Source organism: Ambystoma mexicanum, chromosome 1p, assembly GCF_040938575.1.
Source record: "Ambystoma mexicanum isolate Mex_15411 chromosome 1p, UKY_AmexF1_1, whole genome shotgun sequence".
Lineage (NCBI taxonomy): Eukaryota > Metazoa > Chordata > Amphibia > Caudata > Ambystomatidae > Ambystoma > Ambystoma mexicanum.
The window spans coordinates 602,685,467-602,703,939 of NC_090921.1; the positions used below are offsets into that span (position 1 = coordinate 602,685,467).

At 45.7% G+C, this 18,473-nt stretch overlaps 1 protein-coding gene across 1 annotated transcript in view; it reads right to left on the reverse strand.

Annotated features, from left to right (window-relative positions):
* The window catches only part of LOC138576626 (CD209 antigen-like protein E), a 221,191-nt gene that overhangs the window by 68,823 nt on the left and 133,895 nt on the right, over positions 1–18,473 (reverse strand). The window contains exon 5 of the mRNA XM_069649569.1: positions 7,692–7,843. Within this exon, the coding sequence (XP_069505670.1) occupies positions 7,692–7,843 (152 nt within the window). The remainder of the gene's footprint in view (positions 1–7,691; positions 7,844–18,473) is intronic.

Genomic DNA, 18,473 nt, shown 5'->3' on the forward strand with positions numbered 1-18,473 from the left:
ATCAGCATTGCCTCTGCCCCTTCCTTTTTAACCTTTGCCTCTGCTACCGTAAATGATATTTCTGCCTCCTTCTCACTTTCTTCAGTGCTGAGTGATTTTTTGCATGTCGTACCCTCACTCCTTCCTTTCACCTTCTCTTCTTTTACCTCCTGTACTGCGTACAATCCTGGGGCTCCCGGTGTGCATCCCTGAAACATCTTCCACATATCGAAAACCACTAGGTGGTTTGCTAATTTTTTCTCTTCATAAGTATTATTCAAGTACGTCAGTAAGTGATGTTGGGCGTAAATGTCAAAGCTGCCGTTGGGCAGCCATGGTACCCTTATTTTGTTATCAGTTCCTTGTGACCATTCAGTACTATACTTTATAATATTTTCTCTATGTGGTGACAGTGTCGCGCAAATGTGTTGGAGTGGTGTAGTAAAAGCGCTTGGTTTGAGCCCCAACCCTGTTCCTGCACCCGACCCATAATACATTGCCATGTTACACTTTTACTTTTTTCAATGTCAACCTTTACCTGGCCCCGTAAGCTGGGGACTTTCGATTGTCCACTGAAAGAGAAGCAATTTCCAATGTTACACTAGTATATTTTGTTATTCCTTTCTTCCCGATGTTACGACTATGGCCCCCTTCGGCCGTGGCACAAAGAGCCCCCTGCGACTGTGTGCCCTGTGCGGTGCGCCTCTGGGCGGCCCCACCTTCCTGTGCCTCCTCTACTTGGCACACCTTCAACTTAGTTTGTCCTTCTCCCCGTCCCCGCTGTCTGCTCAGATCGCTCCCTCTTCTTGTTCAACCCCCTTGTCGAGCGCGGCCGGCGTTCTCCGTGCACGGCCGCCTCTTCCCCTGGGCTCCTCCCCCTTCATGCCCTCAGCCATTGACCGCCCCTAGAAAAGATGCGAGATGGTCGCGGTATCCTATACAAGCCTTATGGGTGACATCACCAACCTCTACAAGACACTAAGTACGTACAACATTGGAACCTTATGAAGGCGTGCTACCTTTTCCCACTTGTATCCCCTGTTAACCCCACAGGTGTCTTCCCACTTCATCCGGAGCGAGGAAATCAACAATCAATTACTTATTATAACCGAACTGCGCACGCTGCGTTGCCTCGTGTGTGATGCGCCCCCTCTCCAGAGGAGCTTAATCATCCAGTTATCTTCCGCACTCGGTAAACAATCTAGCTACCCCTGTGGGAAAACATCATCTACTTAACGAGCTTCAACACTCAATCAGTAGGGATCCTCATCTATTCATTGATCTATAATGTCAACTCAAAAGAAAACCACACCCCCATCTTACACAGGTGTCTGCGATTCTGAACCAATCCGTGCCCTCTAACAGTCGTACGTGGGTGCCCGAGGCCCCACCCAATTCACTTTGTGAGGCCGTAGAGGACGGCCCTCGTGCCTGTCCCACTAGGCCTCACACCTCTGCCGCCGCAGAACAGCCAAAATCAATTTCCACACACTGCTACAACCACCCGCCTCCCTCTTTACAATTCCTCCACCCTCCCATACAACATTACGTTGCTGGTTGGGTGTGTCATACTCACCAAGTCCTCATGAGCCGGGGCATCTCGACTGCGGGCATCCCTCCAAAGCGGCTTGCCACTTCCTCTCGTCTGGACCACGTCTGGACAATCGCCAACCACGGGCGGGATACTTCTCAAGTCGGCTCCCGATGGCCAATGTCCAGATTGTGCTGTCCGTTCTTCTCGCATTTCCACGATGGTCCTGTAGTCTTCAAAAGGGGGCAATGGCAGAGGGGGCCACACTGCCGTGTTGCCTCGTTGCAAGAGGCCTGGTGGTGATGCCCTTAAGTTTAGGTAGACCTCAAACAGATCTCAGCAGTGCCTCCAACTTGTCCGGGTGATTTCCGGGGGTCGGCGGAGCCGTCCGTGGACCTCCGAGGCTGGGGAGGCCACAACTTCTCCCACGTCCCGAAAGGAGTATGACACATGCACAAGAGCAAAATAATTACTGCTGTTTATTATACAAACGGCAGGGATTGTACTCGCCCGTATGCATCCGGGGAGACGGTCTCTCTCTGTTAGGGGGGCTCACAGGCCCTTTTACCATAGTATGACCCACTACTCGCGTCACCTTGGAAAATCATCACAAAACCTACCGCCACTTCGGGTTGCCTCCCCGAGTGGTAGGGTTAGTATAGGAACATATAGAAAGAAATGTTAGTGGATGAGGACGGGTCAGGTGCTACGCTTGGGCTGTTCCTCACAATTGCTACAATAAATTGGTTACAAGGGGACACTTGGTGATTGGCTAACTAAAATGGCGTCAATGCGGTGCCCCTCATATTCTGATTGGTTCCCTCGCGAGCCGCCAAGTGTGGGACCATCGCCGTTCCCAGCTCGCGATGTACCTGGTACTGGCAACAATGTGTAACTATGTGTTAATGGTGGACAATGGACAGGTCTTGCTAGTGGCTGATGATCATGCCTTTCACACTGATGTAGGTGTCTAACTTGTCGCTTCGTTATTGCAACCTGTGTCTCAGACGTGGGATCCCGGCGATTCTCTGTCTCATGGGCTTGGCATTCTGTCAGGTCGGCTTGGTCACGTGTGGAGAGACCGTAGGTGGAGCAGAATTATGAGCATTTGATTTGTATTTCAACTTTGAGGGGCGCTTGGCTGCGGCAGGTGTAACCTTGGTGCTAGGAGCGCAGCGTGTGAGTTGCAACATTACGGCCTTGGCTGTGAGCTCTCGTCAGGCTCATTCTGCGTGGTCAGCGCTTTGCTTTTTCGTCTTGGGAAGATTTTCGTCTGAGAGGCTCCTGCCTGGGAACTCTTGCTTGCGGTCTACTCGGGCCTAGTCCTGGGTGGTGATGTACAATCCATAATATGGAGTCACGGTGAAAGAATGTCACAAACATCAATAGATATATAAGATGGCGTCTCTATGGGGATAGATAGTGAAAAAGCATCTAAAAGCATGTATACACTAACTCTTCAGGCGTCTTGTGTTTCTGCGTTGCTGTAGGAGGCCTATGTGAAAAATACCAACGATGCATGTCCGTGGGTGTGTCAGTCCGCTAGGTCATAGCACTGAGTATGTTCTTCGTGTGGTTTGGTGTGTGAGTGATCAGTGTGCATGGTGGCACGTGTGTTCTCGTCTGTTGGCTATGTCGTCATGGCATCTTTAACGATGATGGGTTTCATGGTTGTTGTTTAGTCAAGCTGGTCCATGTCGCAGACATCGGCTTGACCAGGGCGTGGTATTGGACATGCTCCTTGTGCATGTGGGCCACGGACACACATCACCTTGTCATTTGGTAAGGAAGTGAATGGGTCGAACTCCTCTCGTGGGGGGTGCTTGGGTTACGATCCTCTAGGCCAGGGTCTGGATGAGAATGGGGGAAGGGTGTTTTCCCATTTTCCCACTTCAGTCCCCCCCTCTGGTTGACTTGTCGACCACAAAATTATCTGCTCTCTTTTCTCTGCGTATTCTCCACACCTTTGTTATTCCAGCTAGGTGTCCATACTGGTTCACATGGTCTTCGAACGACCAGTACATATACACGCACCCACCACCGGGTTTGCAATAGACCCATTTTCCAACATAATTGGGAAGTGAATGTGTCGAACTCCTCTCGTGGGGGGTGCTTGGGGCGTGATCCTCTAGGCCAGGGTCTGGATGAGAATGGGGGAAGGGTTTTTTCCCATTTTCCCACTTCACTATTGTAAAGGAAATCATTGTTGATTACCTTTTACTAAGAGGCACAAAAACTCATGTGTGAATAGCTTGAGTGAAAAACACATACTTTATTTCTGAGGGCCAGAGAGAAACCCAAATACATCAGTTCCCAGCCGGGCTCATCCCTGGCAGTGAAGGTGATCCTCGAAAGACTTGTAAGGGTCATCAAATGACGCGCCTTGAAACATGAAGGGTGATCGCTTGGCTTGCAGCAAAGATGAAAAATAATGGTCATTTGTTGGATGAAAGCTGTCTTGTGCCGGCTTGCCCATCCTCATACTCATTCGAGACACTTTCAGCCCATTGGCACATATAAGTTGGAAGAGTGTCTATTCGACTCAACCTATAAACATCACTCCATATGTACTTGTTTTCGAGGTGACTACACAAGAAATTCAGACAAGAACACCTGCCTGTCATTGTCAGGCAGGGAACCGCACATTCAGCCCAGTGAAGTAAAGGATGAAACATGCATATAAATTCTTTTCTGAGAGACCACACAAGAAACTCAGCCCAGAACACCTGAGTGTTATAGGCAAGGAACCATCTATTCATCCCACTAAGTAAAGGTGAAAAACGTGCACATACATTTTTTTTAATGAGAGACTGCAGAAGGTACGCCAGCAAAAACACATGAATTCTTCTCTGACAGAAAACCGTATATTGAATCCACCAAATAAAGGGGGAAACATACAGATATTTTGTATGAGGTAGTATTGAGGTATATACAAAACATATAAACTGAAAACAAAAACAAAATGCTGAAATGCTGCTGACAATTCAAGTAGAATATCAGATCTTTCGATGAGCAGCAAATCACTGTCTTCGGGGAGTCCTCTCAGTGAGATTCTCAACAATATTCAGGAGGGGCTTAGTTGTGTGGGACAGCATGCTGACTTTGGACAGTTGTGACAACAGTAGGACGGTAATTACATGTCCTCTTCCTCATCATGCCAGTACATGGTGATGGCCTTTCAGTCACTACTGGAATATCTTTTTCCTAACCACATGTACCATTAACTCACCCTGTTCAGCTTTTTGGTGTCAGACATGTAGTGCGTGTAACAAGTCATCATCCTCATCTGAGCTGCTCTATCGGCTGTGAGGAGAGGATTTCCCACAGTTTGCCGCAATTAAGTTCTTATTCGTTTTTTAAGAAGTCAATTGCAGCACTGAATGGCTCCTCCTGCATTTGGAGACAATAGCCTCGGCCACACTGAAAACATTCTCCGACTAGACACTTGTTGGGAGGCAGTTAATTGATCACAGTACAACTCTCAGAAGTGTTGCCTGCTATTTGGACCGCCTGCTGTTCCAATACTGTAACGGGTCAGCATGCATTGGGACGAAATGTCAGGTAGATAGGGATCAAGTATATGTGCAGATGATGGTACGGTCTCTGGTTTTGTTGATGCATTGTCAGAATTTAAGATACCATATACCTGCGAGAGTAGTGCATTTCCTCTCCATGGGCTATGCCTGCATGGGTCATGAAGCTTTCATCCTGGGTCAGCGATGTAGTGGCCATTGATGCTGACAATCAGGAAATTCTTGATGTTCTTAGAAAACGTTGGGGTGTTTACAGCTCTTCTTGCTGTCTGCGTTCTTCCTTCAATTGATGCTGCGGACCTTGCAGCAATGCATCTGTACATGCTTTCAAAGTGCCTCCTCCCTGTGACATTTGGTGCAAATCCTCCTCTCCTGGCACAGGGGTACTAAAAGCAGTCACTTTCATCTTTAAACATGGCTCCAAAAAGGAACCTAGCAGGTACTCGATGTTACCTTTCATTCTGTCTACCTGCGGATCACCTGCCAAGGTTATAAGCAGAGCCCTCGCCATCTGTGCTGCCTCATCCTCACTTGCCAAGTCATGGGCCTTTGCCATGTTGAAGACGTCTAGTTCACACAGGTATACCGGAGGGGAAACCTCACTGTGTGAGGCACTGTGATGGCTAACCCTCTAGGTAGCTTCCTAAAAAGGTTGCAGACATTGGTCGGCAATCTACTGCTCTACTGTGTGTGTTGCAATAGTTTGAGATAGCACTGCACTGCTCCTGCACCCTCTCTCACATATGGAATTCCAATTAGTGGTCTTCAGTTGTGTTGTAGTAAAGTTTGACGCATCTGTATTTGGCGCAGGGGAGATTTTGCATGATAACCCTGGCTGAAATGCGAACTGATTCTCTGTGCCACAGTAACCATTTCCATTACAAGCTGACAGTTAACAAAATGCGTGAGAACCAGTGGTAGTACAGGTGAAAAGTAGGAGACTTGAATAGTATAGCCAATCCTTAAGGCAGCAATCCGATTTGTTCCATTGTATGGCATGACAAAGCTGAACAGCAAATTACGAAGCTTTGGCCGCTTTGCCTCTACCTCCTCCACCTTCTCCCAGATATCAACTGACTGTGGCTTCCTCTCTAAAATCCTTGCGTACAAAGTCCAGCCTGAAGTCGGACAAGCATATGCTGCTCCCTTGCAATATTTTGGGATCCCTCATGTCTGGTAAGCAATGGAAAGGCTACCAAGGGCGCCATGACCACCATGTAGTCAATGTCCACCTGGCCATAGTAACATGTATTTTTGGGCACGATGACTGCTGTAGTACCTGTTTCACTGTGGCCAAAATGCAATTGTACAATGAAAGAGTAGGACAAGAGGTATGTTACACACCAGACATTCAGCATATTGGCCAAGTGTCACTCACGTCACGAGATGGACAGTAACTGACAATGATCTCTTCCTTCCCTGAATCTCTATATCGTCTATACCTTCCCCCACCACACGTGTCACGTCACTGTCAACACATTGACACAAGCTGCGCTCACCGATTCTCTGCTCCTCTCCCCACTTGAGTGCTGCCCTAAGGCACATGATCTGTTCATTCAGAACAGGACGGCCACTCACTGCCTGCTATCCCCTGCCTCCCCGAATGCCTGCAGCGTCCTCACTCCATGTCACATGAGCATGTCAACAACAGCACAAGATGCACACAGGGAGTCTCTGCACCTCCCTGCACTCGAGTTTCGTCCAAGATGGACACTGATAAATACCCCCTGTGTCCCCGAATGTAATCTTCTCCAACCACAAGTGTCACGCCAGCTTGTCAACACAAGAGCAAAAGCTGTGCTGAGGAACTCGGTCTGCTCCTCCCTGCACCCAAGTGTCACCCTGTGCATTCACTCACTTCAGGACGCCACTTCTCTTGCCTTCCTGAAGGTGTGTCACTTTATCCTGCCTAGTGTCACTGCTATTTTGGCCAGACCCTAATGCGTTTGACAGAAAATCCGACGCCCCACGCCCCCAAGCTGATCTCACTCAGAGGCATTTCCTCACTGCTCACGGATGCCAATTGTGTAGTTAACAGGTGAAAAACGAAAGTGTGTCACACTGCACAATGCAAAAATATGAAACAAATATGCTAATGACCTTTTTTTAAATCTGACCTTCCCACATCCTCTCCCAGCCCTTACTCCAACTCGACTACTCTGTCCAAAGCCTGCATCCACAAATAACTGCTGCTTCTCTGAAAGCTGCCCAGGACTGTATGCAATTCAACGACACGACTTCTTTATAAAACGTGAGGGCTCAAATGTTTATTCAAACTTTTCAAATGGATGACCTTGGTTTGAACTTTTTGAACCACCTGTAATTCGGGTAGTTCAAAGTCCGAAAGAATACATTTGTCAGGCAAAAGTCAATATGTAGTTTCTGCTGAACTAAACGCAAAAAATAACTTTTTACTTTAAGGCTGACTCAGAGTTCTATACATCCTACTGATCAATAACTACCAAAATAAACCCACAAGTGCCACTGATTTCAAAAACAAAACTCTTCTTGCCCGTTATCTTCTGTCCTCAAGAGGCAGAAGAAGCCAGTGTGCGTAAAGTCGTCTGCACCTTGAACCTGAAAGATGCGGGGCAGCTAGGCGCGTTAGACACGGCTATTCACTTTATAGGCTAGGACTCAAAGCTCACCTGCTCCAGCCGGTCAGTGATGACAACCAGGTCAGCCTGAAGTGACTGGCAATTGGATCGACTGTCATCCCAGGAAGCCGTCTGCTTAGAAAAGACATAGCAGCTGCTGTTGCTCAGCACCCAGTCTTCAGGGCAAGTCTCTTGGAAGTACTCTGATTTTCATAGGACGAGACAGTAAGGAGGGAAGAGTAAAACATGTTATCTTTGTCCAGTGCATTAGCGTAATGACAAAGGCCGCTCTGAGCATACTGCGCTGAACCACATATCAAGTGATTGAGAGAAAACCTTGCTTCAAGTTGCTTTAAAGAGGAATTATATATTATTTATTTGTTTACAGTTACACGTAACCTTTGCAAAAAATAAAACGCGATTAAGAACAAATTCACAAATGATTAAATATGTACAAACATTACCGTTCGTATAAAACCACATAAATAAAATGTGAAATATACACAAAATACACTTTTTTTGACATGAAATCATAATTACGAACAATATGATTTAAATAAAATAGTATTCAACCTAAATATTCTAAAATATATAGTTTCACAGATTCCTTCATGAAATAGAAGAAATATTTCATTTTTCACACCAAAATTGCGTAACCTAAATTCAATTGTAACATATACAAATACCTTGAACCTCATGCAAAGAGTAACAGTCTGCACAGTACCCTGTAGAGGTCGCTATCACACAATACATGTTTACAGGGCAAGAGAGGGTAGTGTCTTGCATCCTACCCAGTTCCTAGCCAGATTCGGGAGTGATTTTGATGCTTAAAAAGGCCAAAGATATAAGCCTTGATTGAGCTAGGGACAGGAAGTTATGGTCTGCTCTATGACCTGGCCAGCACATTAAGCCTTTCAGACAGACCCAGGCTGCTGTCACACTGAGCGTGATTGGTTTAATTCAGCTTCTTCTTTTCCTGAAAGTCAAATGTATCTGTGGACCATCTTCATAAAAGCATACCAACAGTTATCTAATGGTTTGATCTTTATGTGTAAATCGTGTAAATATTTGCTATCTTTTTGTGAAATCCATTACTATTTCTTTCAGAATTATTGATGCAATAAAAAACTGTTTATATTAGTTTCAGAATCTGTTTTTCTCTTTTTTTCTAAACAAGTGTATTTCTTCTTGTACTCTTGTGGTGTTGTGCCTACAACAATATATAGTGCACAAGCGCAGTATGTTAGGTATTATTTCTTTATTAAATTGAGTGATGTATTCATGATAACTACCAGTTTAGTAACTGCTGTTAGTCTACAAATCAGTTGCTTAATAGTATTCACACGGGAACACGTCATTGTTTCATTTTAGTGCCTTGCATCCAGCCTTTAGGCACAGTTTGAACATATCAGTCAGAAAGCGTACAACGGCAATCTGAAAAGAAACCCTTTAGCAATGTAGCATTAAAGAGGAATTATTGACCAATTCATTTAATCAGAATTTCCCTAAATGGGGCTCAAACGTTTCGGGAGGAAATAGTTGCATTTTAAAAACCACTTTCAATAGAGATACTTTAAATCATGCCTCAAAACATATATGTTTCCCCACACGTAATCCAGGCCATCCGCCTTCCCTGCTAGCACCTGTCCGTCCAAATGTTCCTATCATTTTGTAACTCTGTTTCACCACCCACCTTTTGAAACTTTGAGCCTTGTTAGGCGCTCTGAGACCCTCTGGTTAGGGCCAGCGCTCAACAAAGATTCAAATAGAATACATTGTTGAAACATTCCTGCACAAGGGGAGAAGGAGTATGGCCTTGTGACTGTGTTCAGGGCAATAGTGAGATTGCTTTTTCTTTTGGTGGCCGGGCTGCAGGGCCAACCTTACCTCTCTGCCCTAGCACTGCCTCCATTGCTATGCAGAAGTATGTTTGCTGTATTCCCAAATATGAATTCACACTGTGTTTCCTTCCTTGCATTTGACATTCAACCTTGGAGTATAACAGAGAAACATGTCTAATGTTGTAATCCATCTATTCTACAGTATTGCATTTGAAAGATATGTATTCTCGGTTTTGCTAATTTACCCCATAAAAGTGAACCATTCTTGTTTTGTGCACCATGTTTCTAGAACCTGCTATATACCGTCAAATCCATGAATGAGCCCCATATTTTCACATAAATGTCAAACAAATGATGGACTACAACGGTTTTGGGGCGGTATAATTCCCATGGAAATGGGTCTCCGAAAGATCTGTTGCATCTTGCCCCCAGGTTAAACAATTACCGAATGGTCAATAACTATTTTGGTGGGAAACTTGGTAGGTCATTCAGTATTTTTGTCAAATGGTTGTATGCGGCGCTATTTTATCTGGAGAAAGGAGAGCTGTCTCCAAATATGAATGATCAAAATTGTGTGATCCTGGGCAGATTCTGTGGCCTGATACGAAGGCTTCCTATTAATCAATTTTAATTCTCTTCTTTATTCTTCCAGCAGTGATAAAGTACATCAAATAAAAAACAAAGTACACACCCTATCCTCGAATACAAGTTCCATAGGTCCCTGTCATGTTCATACGACCCCTGATAATCCTCAAATCCCTATGAAGATAGTCCCAGGAAGCCTGTGTCCTCGTGTTTCTGCAGAAGGTGTTCTGGATCAGATAAGTACTTCCCCGAGTTCAGTTCCATTTGTGTGGCTTACGTTTCAGGGTTTCCCAAGGACTTCCCTATCTTGCAGTGTTCCCTAGCAGGTTAGTGAGTGGCCCGGCTTTTTCTGGCACCTCATGATACTAAGCTATGGGCCTTGCCCCGTTAGGCATGCCCTTCATGCTCAGTGATTCATCCATGCTAGAGGAAAGAACCTTTCAAGTGCGCAATTCACCTGGGCATGCTTTGTGCTAGTAGAATGGAGATGTTTGATGCAATATTTGGAGTCTGGCACCTGGTTGTGTCCAGTGAGGGTAACGTACCGCCATAAGGTTAGCTTGGCTCTGGCAACTGTAAGCCCCCACCTGGGGGGTCCCCTGGGGGCTGTGAGCATGACCTATGTGATTGATGCTGTTGGGGTAAATAATGGGGCGCTGCCCTTTGTCAAGGCTATAATAGCCAGTGAACCAGAACAGGATCTGGAGAACTGGCAGCAAGAATGCATGTGTTTGTGGAGACATCAGTATTTGTTACTCTGGGTAGGGGTTTTGATTTGAAAAAGAACCTTGAAGGCCTGTATAAAACGTTTGATAGTTTCAAGGATAGGCCAGCCCTTAGATTGCATAAACCCACCCAGGGCATAGTATCCTAGAAGGTGGGGGTGCTTAGAATGCCCATGTGGGGTTGATTCGCAATCTTCCACAGCCACTGATAAAAAAGAAGAACCTTGTGTGTAAGGAGAGTGCGTGCAGTGCCTTTCCTTTGCCCACTCATCCCAGGACTTGGGCGACTGCAGCGCTGTCTTTCAAAGAGTTGTTCTTTGCTCTGTCTAGACCCTCAGCCAGGAGGAGACTGATGATCTGTATTAAAGAGCCAGACTGTTTTTGATTTCATCAACTAGAGATCCCTGGACCAGTTCCTTATCTCAGAGGAAGTTGATGATCTGAGAGGGTGAGTTGGACCCCAGGGAGGTGCCATCTGGTTTCCAGGACTCAGTAGGGGCCCCTGTGCTTGATGCTGATGCTTAAGAGATGTGTTACATGCGAGATCTAAGAGACTGAAGGAGAGACATAGGAAGCTGACTTATCAGGCTGGACCTTTAGGATGTCTACTTGGCAGTGCCAATTTACCCGGCCACAGGAAATCCTATATCCCTCACTCCTTTACAGCTGGTGGTGGGCTTCACCAAACTATTTCATGAAGTAAACTTGACTTCAGTACCCGCAGCAAAATGAAGGCAGAATATGCTTTCACTAATCTCGCTGGCATGGCTACACAGACCCAAAGTTAGCAATCTTTTTTCCAACTATGGGAAGGATTTGGTTAGGGGGATTGATCGAGCTAGGATGTTTCTAACCAACTCTGGCCCTCTGATTAAAATGTCTACTTAGGCAGAAGAGGCTATGTGCTCCCCTTTGGATGCCACAGAGGTCAGCAGTTGGCCTTTTAAGGCTCTTTGTTTTCTGAGTAATGGGAATGCCCTGGAGTGGCTTAAGGGCATTTTCCTACAAATCAACAGTGAATTGGGGTGTAGAGCCATCTCAGTGGATTCTGGGCTGGTTGGTTCTAATCTGTTTGGTGGTGATTTCATGAAGGGCCTTGGAAAGTACATAATTACATTTACAGCCATTGGCAAAGCTCAGGCCTCTCTGCATACACCTCTGCCTAGATTATCTTCCTCTCAGGTCTATGGAATGGTCGGTTGAGGTAGAGGACACTTGACCGGCTGTTTCTCTAGAGCCGTTGGCCTTTCGTACAGGCAGAACAAACTCCAGCAGGTTTGTTGGTCCCCAAGGCAAATTCTTTTCCACAGAGAGGTCATAATATTAGGATAGAGAAGCAAGAGGTCAAGGAGGGCGAGTCCAGTTCTCTCAGGATAAGTCTGCAGGTACTGCACCAGGGTCTGCCTTTGGGAGGTTATATTTGTCATTTTATCAAAAATGGGTACTGTGTTTCTCAAGAGTCATAGATCGGTTTACCAGTCAATTGAGGGAATTCAGAGGCTTGTCTAACCCAAACCATTTTGTTTCTGGGCTTACTGATGTATTGCAAAGCCTCCATGTTACGTCTCTTGGTGACCAAAGTGAAACAAATAACCAGGGAACTAAGACAGCGAGGGGAATATCCCCTTCTGGTTATTTCCATCCAGTCTCTGGTAAGAATAAGTGTTGGATTACTCAAGTTTGGTTACATTTTCCACTTAGACAATGGAAGAGATTGCTTGGTGTTGAGCAAATATAGAAGAATGGAACATGTGTGCAATGTTCCCATCATACATACATCTATGCTTAGAGAGTGATGCAATCTGGAGCAGGTGATACACAATGTTCAATTTGGCTTTGGCTTGGTCAAGAGGTCCATACTTCCGGAAGGAGTCCTCCTTGGCATTTCAATTGCTTAGAGATTCTGGCAGGTTCATTTACTGTGTGCAGCTTTGCAAAGGACCATTCTAATTGTGCAGTGAGTCTACTCATGCACACATTATCAACAGTGTCATACATCAGCTGTGACAAATCAACTTCCGGCACACCAGTGGTCCGGTATGAATAACGGCTTCTAAACCATCAATCAACCCCACACCTCTAGTACACCAGAAGGGATCCAAACATATTGCAATACAAGTGAAGTATAAGACCATCTTGTCCAATTTTTGGTAACATGGACGGAATGGCAGGCTTATCTCCACAAGGTTGTGGATCGTTGGTTAGTTGCAACACAGCGAAAATACAATTATAACCCAATGATAAAAGTGACTGTCCAGTCAAGGTTGTATAAACATATCTACTTTATTATTACTACACCACACAGTTCTAGCACAGTACAAAATACAACCCTCTCTGTAAAGGAACACAGAGGACAGTTTCACAAAGGAAAGAGATGCACTCTGGATACTGACAGGAGGGTAGTTGGTAAAGTAATCAGTCTTACCGTTCAAGATTATTTGGTTTCAGCACCAAGGGGGCAAAGGGTCGTAACTGTCTATAGGAGCATTTGGAGAAGGTCCAGGGGGGCAGAACCACAATGTAACTGTTGCTAAAGAGGTTCTTGGTGCTTGACAGTGTTGAGGCGGTTCCAGGGCACTTCACAGCCCTTGAGACAGAGTTAATGGCGGGAGACAGCTGCAGGTACCAGGCGGCGGGCAGTTCGGCAAACGAGGCTGGACGGATGTCTGCAGGCTGTCCGGCGCGGCAGCTCTGGGCCAAGAATTGTTGTGTCTGTGCTGGTTGGCAGATCTGGAATGTTGGTCGAGGCGTCTCGGATGGCTCTGGTGACTGTGGCGTGACAACAGTCAGCGGTGCAGCCGGATGCAGTTCGAGAACTCGACTGTCTCGAAAATGTCCTTAAAAGATGGACGCTGGATGATGTTTGTTTGGCACTCCTCCTAACTTCTTTGCACAGCTTGTGGCCTTTCAAGGTGGACGGCCCAAAGCTCAGGAGAGTGTTTGCAGGTAACAGCCTTGTTCTTTGTCCAGAGACTCTCCAGCACTTCCCACCTAGGAAGATGGGTGGCAGAACCTAGCAGGCCACGCTGTGTGCTGGCTGGGTACCAGTTCTGGAGCTGCTGGATGGGTCCTCTGACTCCGGTATCTCCCTCTGTTCCCTGAGAGATGTTTAGGGGAGGTATCTTGCTGCCCTCTTGGAACTCCAGGACTTCCTTCACTGGCAGAAGATGTAAGGTAGACGTACCTTCAGTCTGGGCCCAAATGAGTCCTTCTTCTTACTCCTTTCAAAGTATTCAGATGATCTGGTAAGTGAGTGGTTCAGCCCTCTTTTAAAGCCAAATTGGCCCCAATGACTGGTGCAGGCTAAGCCCACCTTAATGAACCGATCCTGGGTCCCCACCAACAATCTTCCGTAATGCATAAGGCTAGGGCCAGAGTAGTCTGCAACAGGACAGACAAGGGGGTGACAACATATACCCAAGTCCCATCCATCTCCCTGTATGTTGTAGATTAAAGTGTCTCTCTGGTTAACAGAGCCCTCTGTGACTCTTGATTAAAGAGCATGGTTCCATTGATGTTTGTGCTGGAGCAGACTTCCTGTCTCCCCAAACCACATACCTCTCCCCTCTGAATGGGGTCACCACTGCAGGGGTCTTCCAATGGTAAATAATGGACCCAGACATGCCTTACACTGTCTATCATACAAAGGGGTGGGAACTAGCTTCAAGTTGACACATTGCATACCAAAGGGGTGTTAGCCCCGCCTTTCCTGTTGTCTATTCCTGCAACCAAGCCTCTTCAGGCTTGCTTCAAATATTTCTCATTAGTATGCACTGCCACCAGCCGGAGGATAAAGGAAAGCAGATCCATGCGGCCTGTGATATTTAAATTAGGCTGTCCATGCTGGAGGAAGGTGTGCCTTCCCCTCCTTGAGACACTTTGATGTACCCTGGGCTGTCACATTCCAGCTGAATATGACAGGGGAAGACATTGCATGTAGGTTGTGTCTTCCTGGAGTACATTTGATTATGCGTTTTGTGTGGGAAGCAGATGAAATTGGTGTTGAATGGCGCACTAATTTCTCGGAGCTTGGTCTCCCATCATTCATTTTCATTTATCAAAAAATCAAAAGCCCAGGCGAGCGGACTCTCCCCGTGAGGATGGTCAAATTCCTCACATCAGCAGACTTGGGGGTACAAGGTCCTCAGGTTTGTCAGATGTAACAGTAGCATTTTAGGATTATGTTTAATATTCCGGATCAAGCAGTTTATCTTCGTGGGATGACCAATCTAGTGTCAGATTGCTGCACTCAGCACCAGGATGATTTCTGCAACTGAAAGCTATACAGGTCGATCTTCTTGGCACTTTAGAAGAGTAAGGACCAGATTTGCATGGATCTTTTGTGCCTCTTTGGCCACTTGAGGTGCATGGGTTCACTGGTGTGATAAAGCGGGCATGAATCCCTTGCACACAGGGATGCCATTTGTGGGTAGCCAGGGGTCGCACCCTGCTACCCCTATGGCCTCGCTTGCTACCCCTGTTTCTTTTTATTTTACACATTGACGCTCCTGGGCTGTGGCCAGTGCCATGTGGCTGATTTCATATTCAGGCTTCTTAAAAAAAACAGGGGGTTCCACAAAAGTAACACTTTTAGCAGTGGCCCTAAGTAAGATAGAATAGGAATAACACATAATTTGTCTTTCTGGAATTCTCTACAATAATTGCTAGACTCATTAAAGGTTTATTTCAGGCACACTTAGTCTGTTCTTAAACACCTCAAATTCACAATGCAGAAAAAACCTCCAAAAAGCGTTTAGAGCAGAATAAGCATCCGTTTCAGACTATGAGCCTGATTCACAAAGCATTTTCCTATGGGATTGCACCACTATAAAACGCTTTTGTGAATCAGGCCCATATCTATTTTGCTTTTCGCAAGTTGCAGTTATAGCATGTTTTTTTCTGCCATTGTCTCTGTTACAATCATCATAAGACATTTCATCTCGGTATCCTCAGTGACTTGACAAAATCCGTGTGCCTAAAAGCTTGTGTACAGTGTACAAATGTTTGACCACATCACATAAAGTGCCCCTTGATTTCATTGTGCCACAATTAATGCTTTGTTGTAATGTGTCTTTCCTATCTCCATGGCATGCTGTTCAGGATGTTTGTTTGCATGTAGGAGGTAACGAGTGCCCAGAGTGCGGGATGCCGTGTCAGTGCGCTGCTTTCCCTGTGCTACTTTACATTCTCTACATTCTTTAATACAGAGTTATGAACCCTCCCAGTGGTATGTATTTTGCCAACCTCTGAAGCCTGAAAAGTAGATCCACACAGGCTTGTCATGTGGCCAACTTTGCACCAGACCTGGAGATGAACTGACCTGCTGTTAAATCTCAGTTAGCAGTTTAATTGTATCCACTACAGAGTGTAATTTGCTTTCTGACTTTTAGAACATTCAGACATGTAATTGCTCATTTTACTATAGCCGGTAAACTAGGTATAGCTGGTAAGATAGCTCAGGGGCTTGACCGTTTGCTGCTGCGATGTGTGTGTGATCTGCAAGTTCGAATCCCAGCAAGCAGGCTTTCATCCTTCTGAGGTTGATAAATTAGTACCAACACAGTTTGGGTGATAATGTATGTATATTTGTTCTATATAAAGCGCTTAAGGGTGAGTGCTATATAATAACACATCATTATCATTTGGCTTTGGACATCTGCTTGCATTCACAGAAATGTAGTTATATGGGCCTATACACACTGATATTAACGATATGACGATCCATTCTTGTATGAAATTTATATACATTACAGTGATATTGTAACCATATTTTTTGTAGTGTACATAGGAACAATGCTATGTGATGCCACTTCCTGTTTTGTCAAGGGGTGAAAGGTTGTGTTCCAGAACGTCCCTGGGATGTCACTTTGGGGTGGGTCAAAGGCATCAGATGTCAAGGGTTGTGTGATGTCACTGCCGCTACCCAGGCATTTTGGGGAAATGACGTCCCTGCTTGCACAAATGTGTTGCGCCAGAAGTAAATTGTCTTGCTTCTCTTACTTCCTCATTTGCTTATTGCATTATTCGTTTGTACAGATTGGTTATTTCTTCATTTCATCAGCTCGTTGAAGGATGCCATTTCTACACACCCCACATACTCATATCAATGTGGTTGTATGTTTACGGGGCAGACAATTAGGCCCTTTCTCCCCAGGATTCATTAGCTACATTTTTAATATTAATATTTTTGGGTGTCCTTTAGAACGGTTTCTGATGTCAGTGTATTCAACCTTTCGATTAAGTATTTTACCTGCTCTGATGTTGGTTTTAAAAATGTCCTGCATGAACAAGACTCATTCCATACATTGAGTTTCTCACCTTGACTGTCATGCCTTTATTGTGCAATGCTCCGGTCACTTGCAGGGTGCGGCAAGGCTCATGCGTTTCCCCTACCCTCTACAACATTTTCACAAAACCATTATTAAACCTTCTAAATGACCTAGGAATTTCCTACACTAATTACACGGATGAAACGCAGGTCCTCCTGCACCTGTCTGGAAGCTATACTGATGACTCTCCACACAGTACACGAAACTGTACAGGCTTGGATGGCCGCCCATCTCCTTTGTCTCAATGACGACAAAAGGAGATTCTGCCACAAACAGACCACAAGCACTCCTGAACAAATTGAACAAGTCATTCAGCACCTTCATCATCTATAGCATTTCCTTTCCAGTATCCAGTGTTGTGAAAATGTTGGGGCGTGCACCAAGACGCTACCCTCTCCCATACACGGCAAGTCAGTGCCATTGCTTCCTCAGCTGCACACACTTCAAAGCTAATCAATGCCAGCAGACCCTTTCACCTCACCGACTGTTGCCTTACCATAGCCAGAGCGATTATCGGCTTGCGACTGGACTACTGCAATGCCTTTTTCGCAGGCACCTCCACTCGCAACATTAACAAACTGCAGCTCATTCAAAACAAAACACTTAGGGCAGTCTTAAATATCCCAAGGTGAGAGCACATATCTGAGGCAAGGATAAATGCTCATTGGCTCCCCATATGAGAACGTATCATGGTTAAAACCTTAGCCATCACCCATAAATGCCTCTCCAACTCGTCCCCTATCTACGTGTCTGAAAAGTTCAAAAAAGCGCAATCTACAAGACCCACCCGCTCCACACATGCTCACCATCTTGCCACACCAAGATATAGATGACCCAGAGCCGGAGGATTGAGCTTCCCCGCCATTGCAGGCAAAAACTGGAACTCTCTACCTCCCGCTTTAAGAGTGGAGCCATCTTATTGGACCTCCTGCAAGCCCCTCAAGACACTGTTCCTTTCTCAAGGCCTGACCCTGGCCTGACCCAACTCGCCTGACATTCTTGTTATCATTTCTGTTATGAATCTCGCAACCAGCAGCTTGATGCCCACGGGTTTGGAGCACTTTACAAATAAATTATAAATAAATACATAAATAAATAAATGAGAGCAGGAGAGCAGGTCTCAAAATGTCTGAGGAACACTTGTTTATTTCCTTCCAGATTCCCCAGCATCCCATCACATCACCTACTCTAGCTAGGTGGGATGATTGGGTCATGGCTTTGGCAGGGAAGAGTGTGCTCATTTGGGAATCACTCAGATGTGGCACTTTGATCTGGAGCCACACTCAAGGACATTCTCAGGGCTGCGGATTGTTCCGTGTAGCTGTCGATTCATACCTTCTATTGTATACCTAT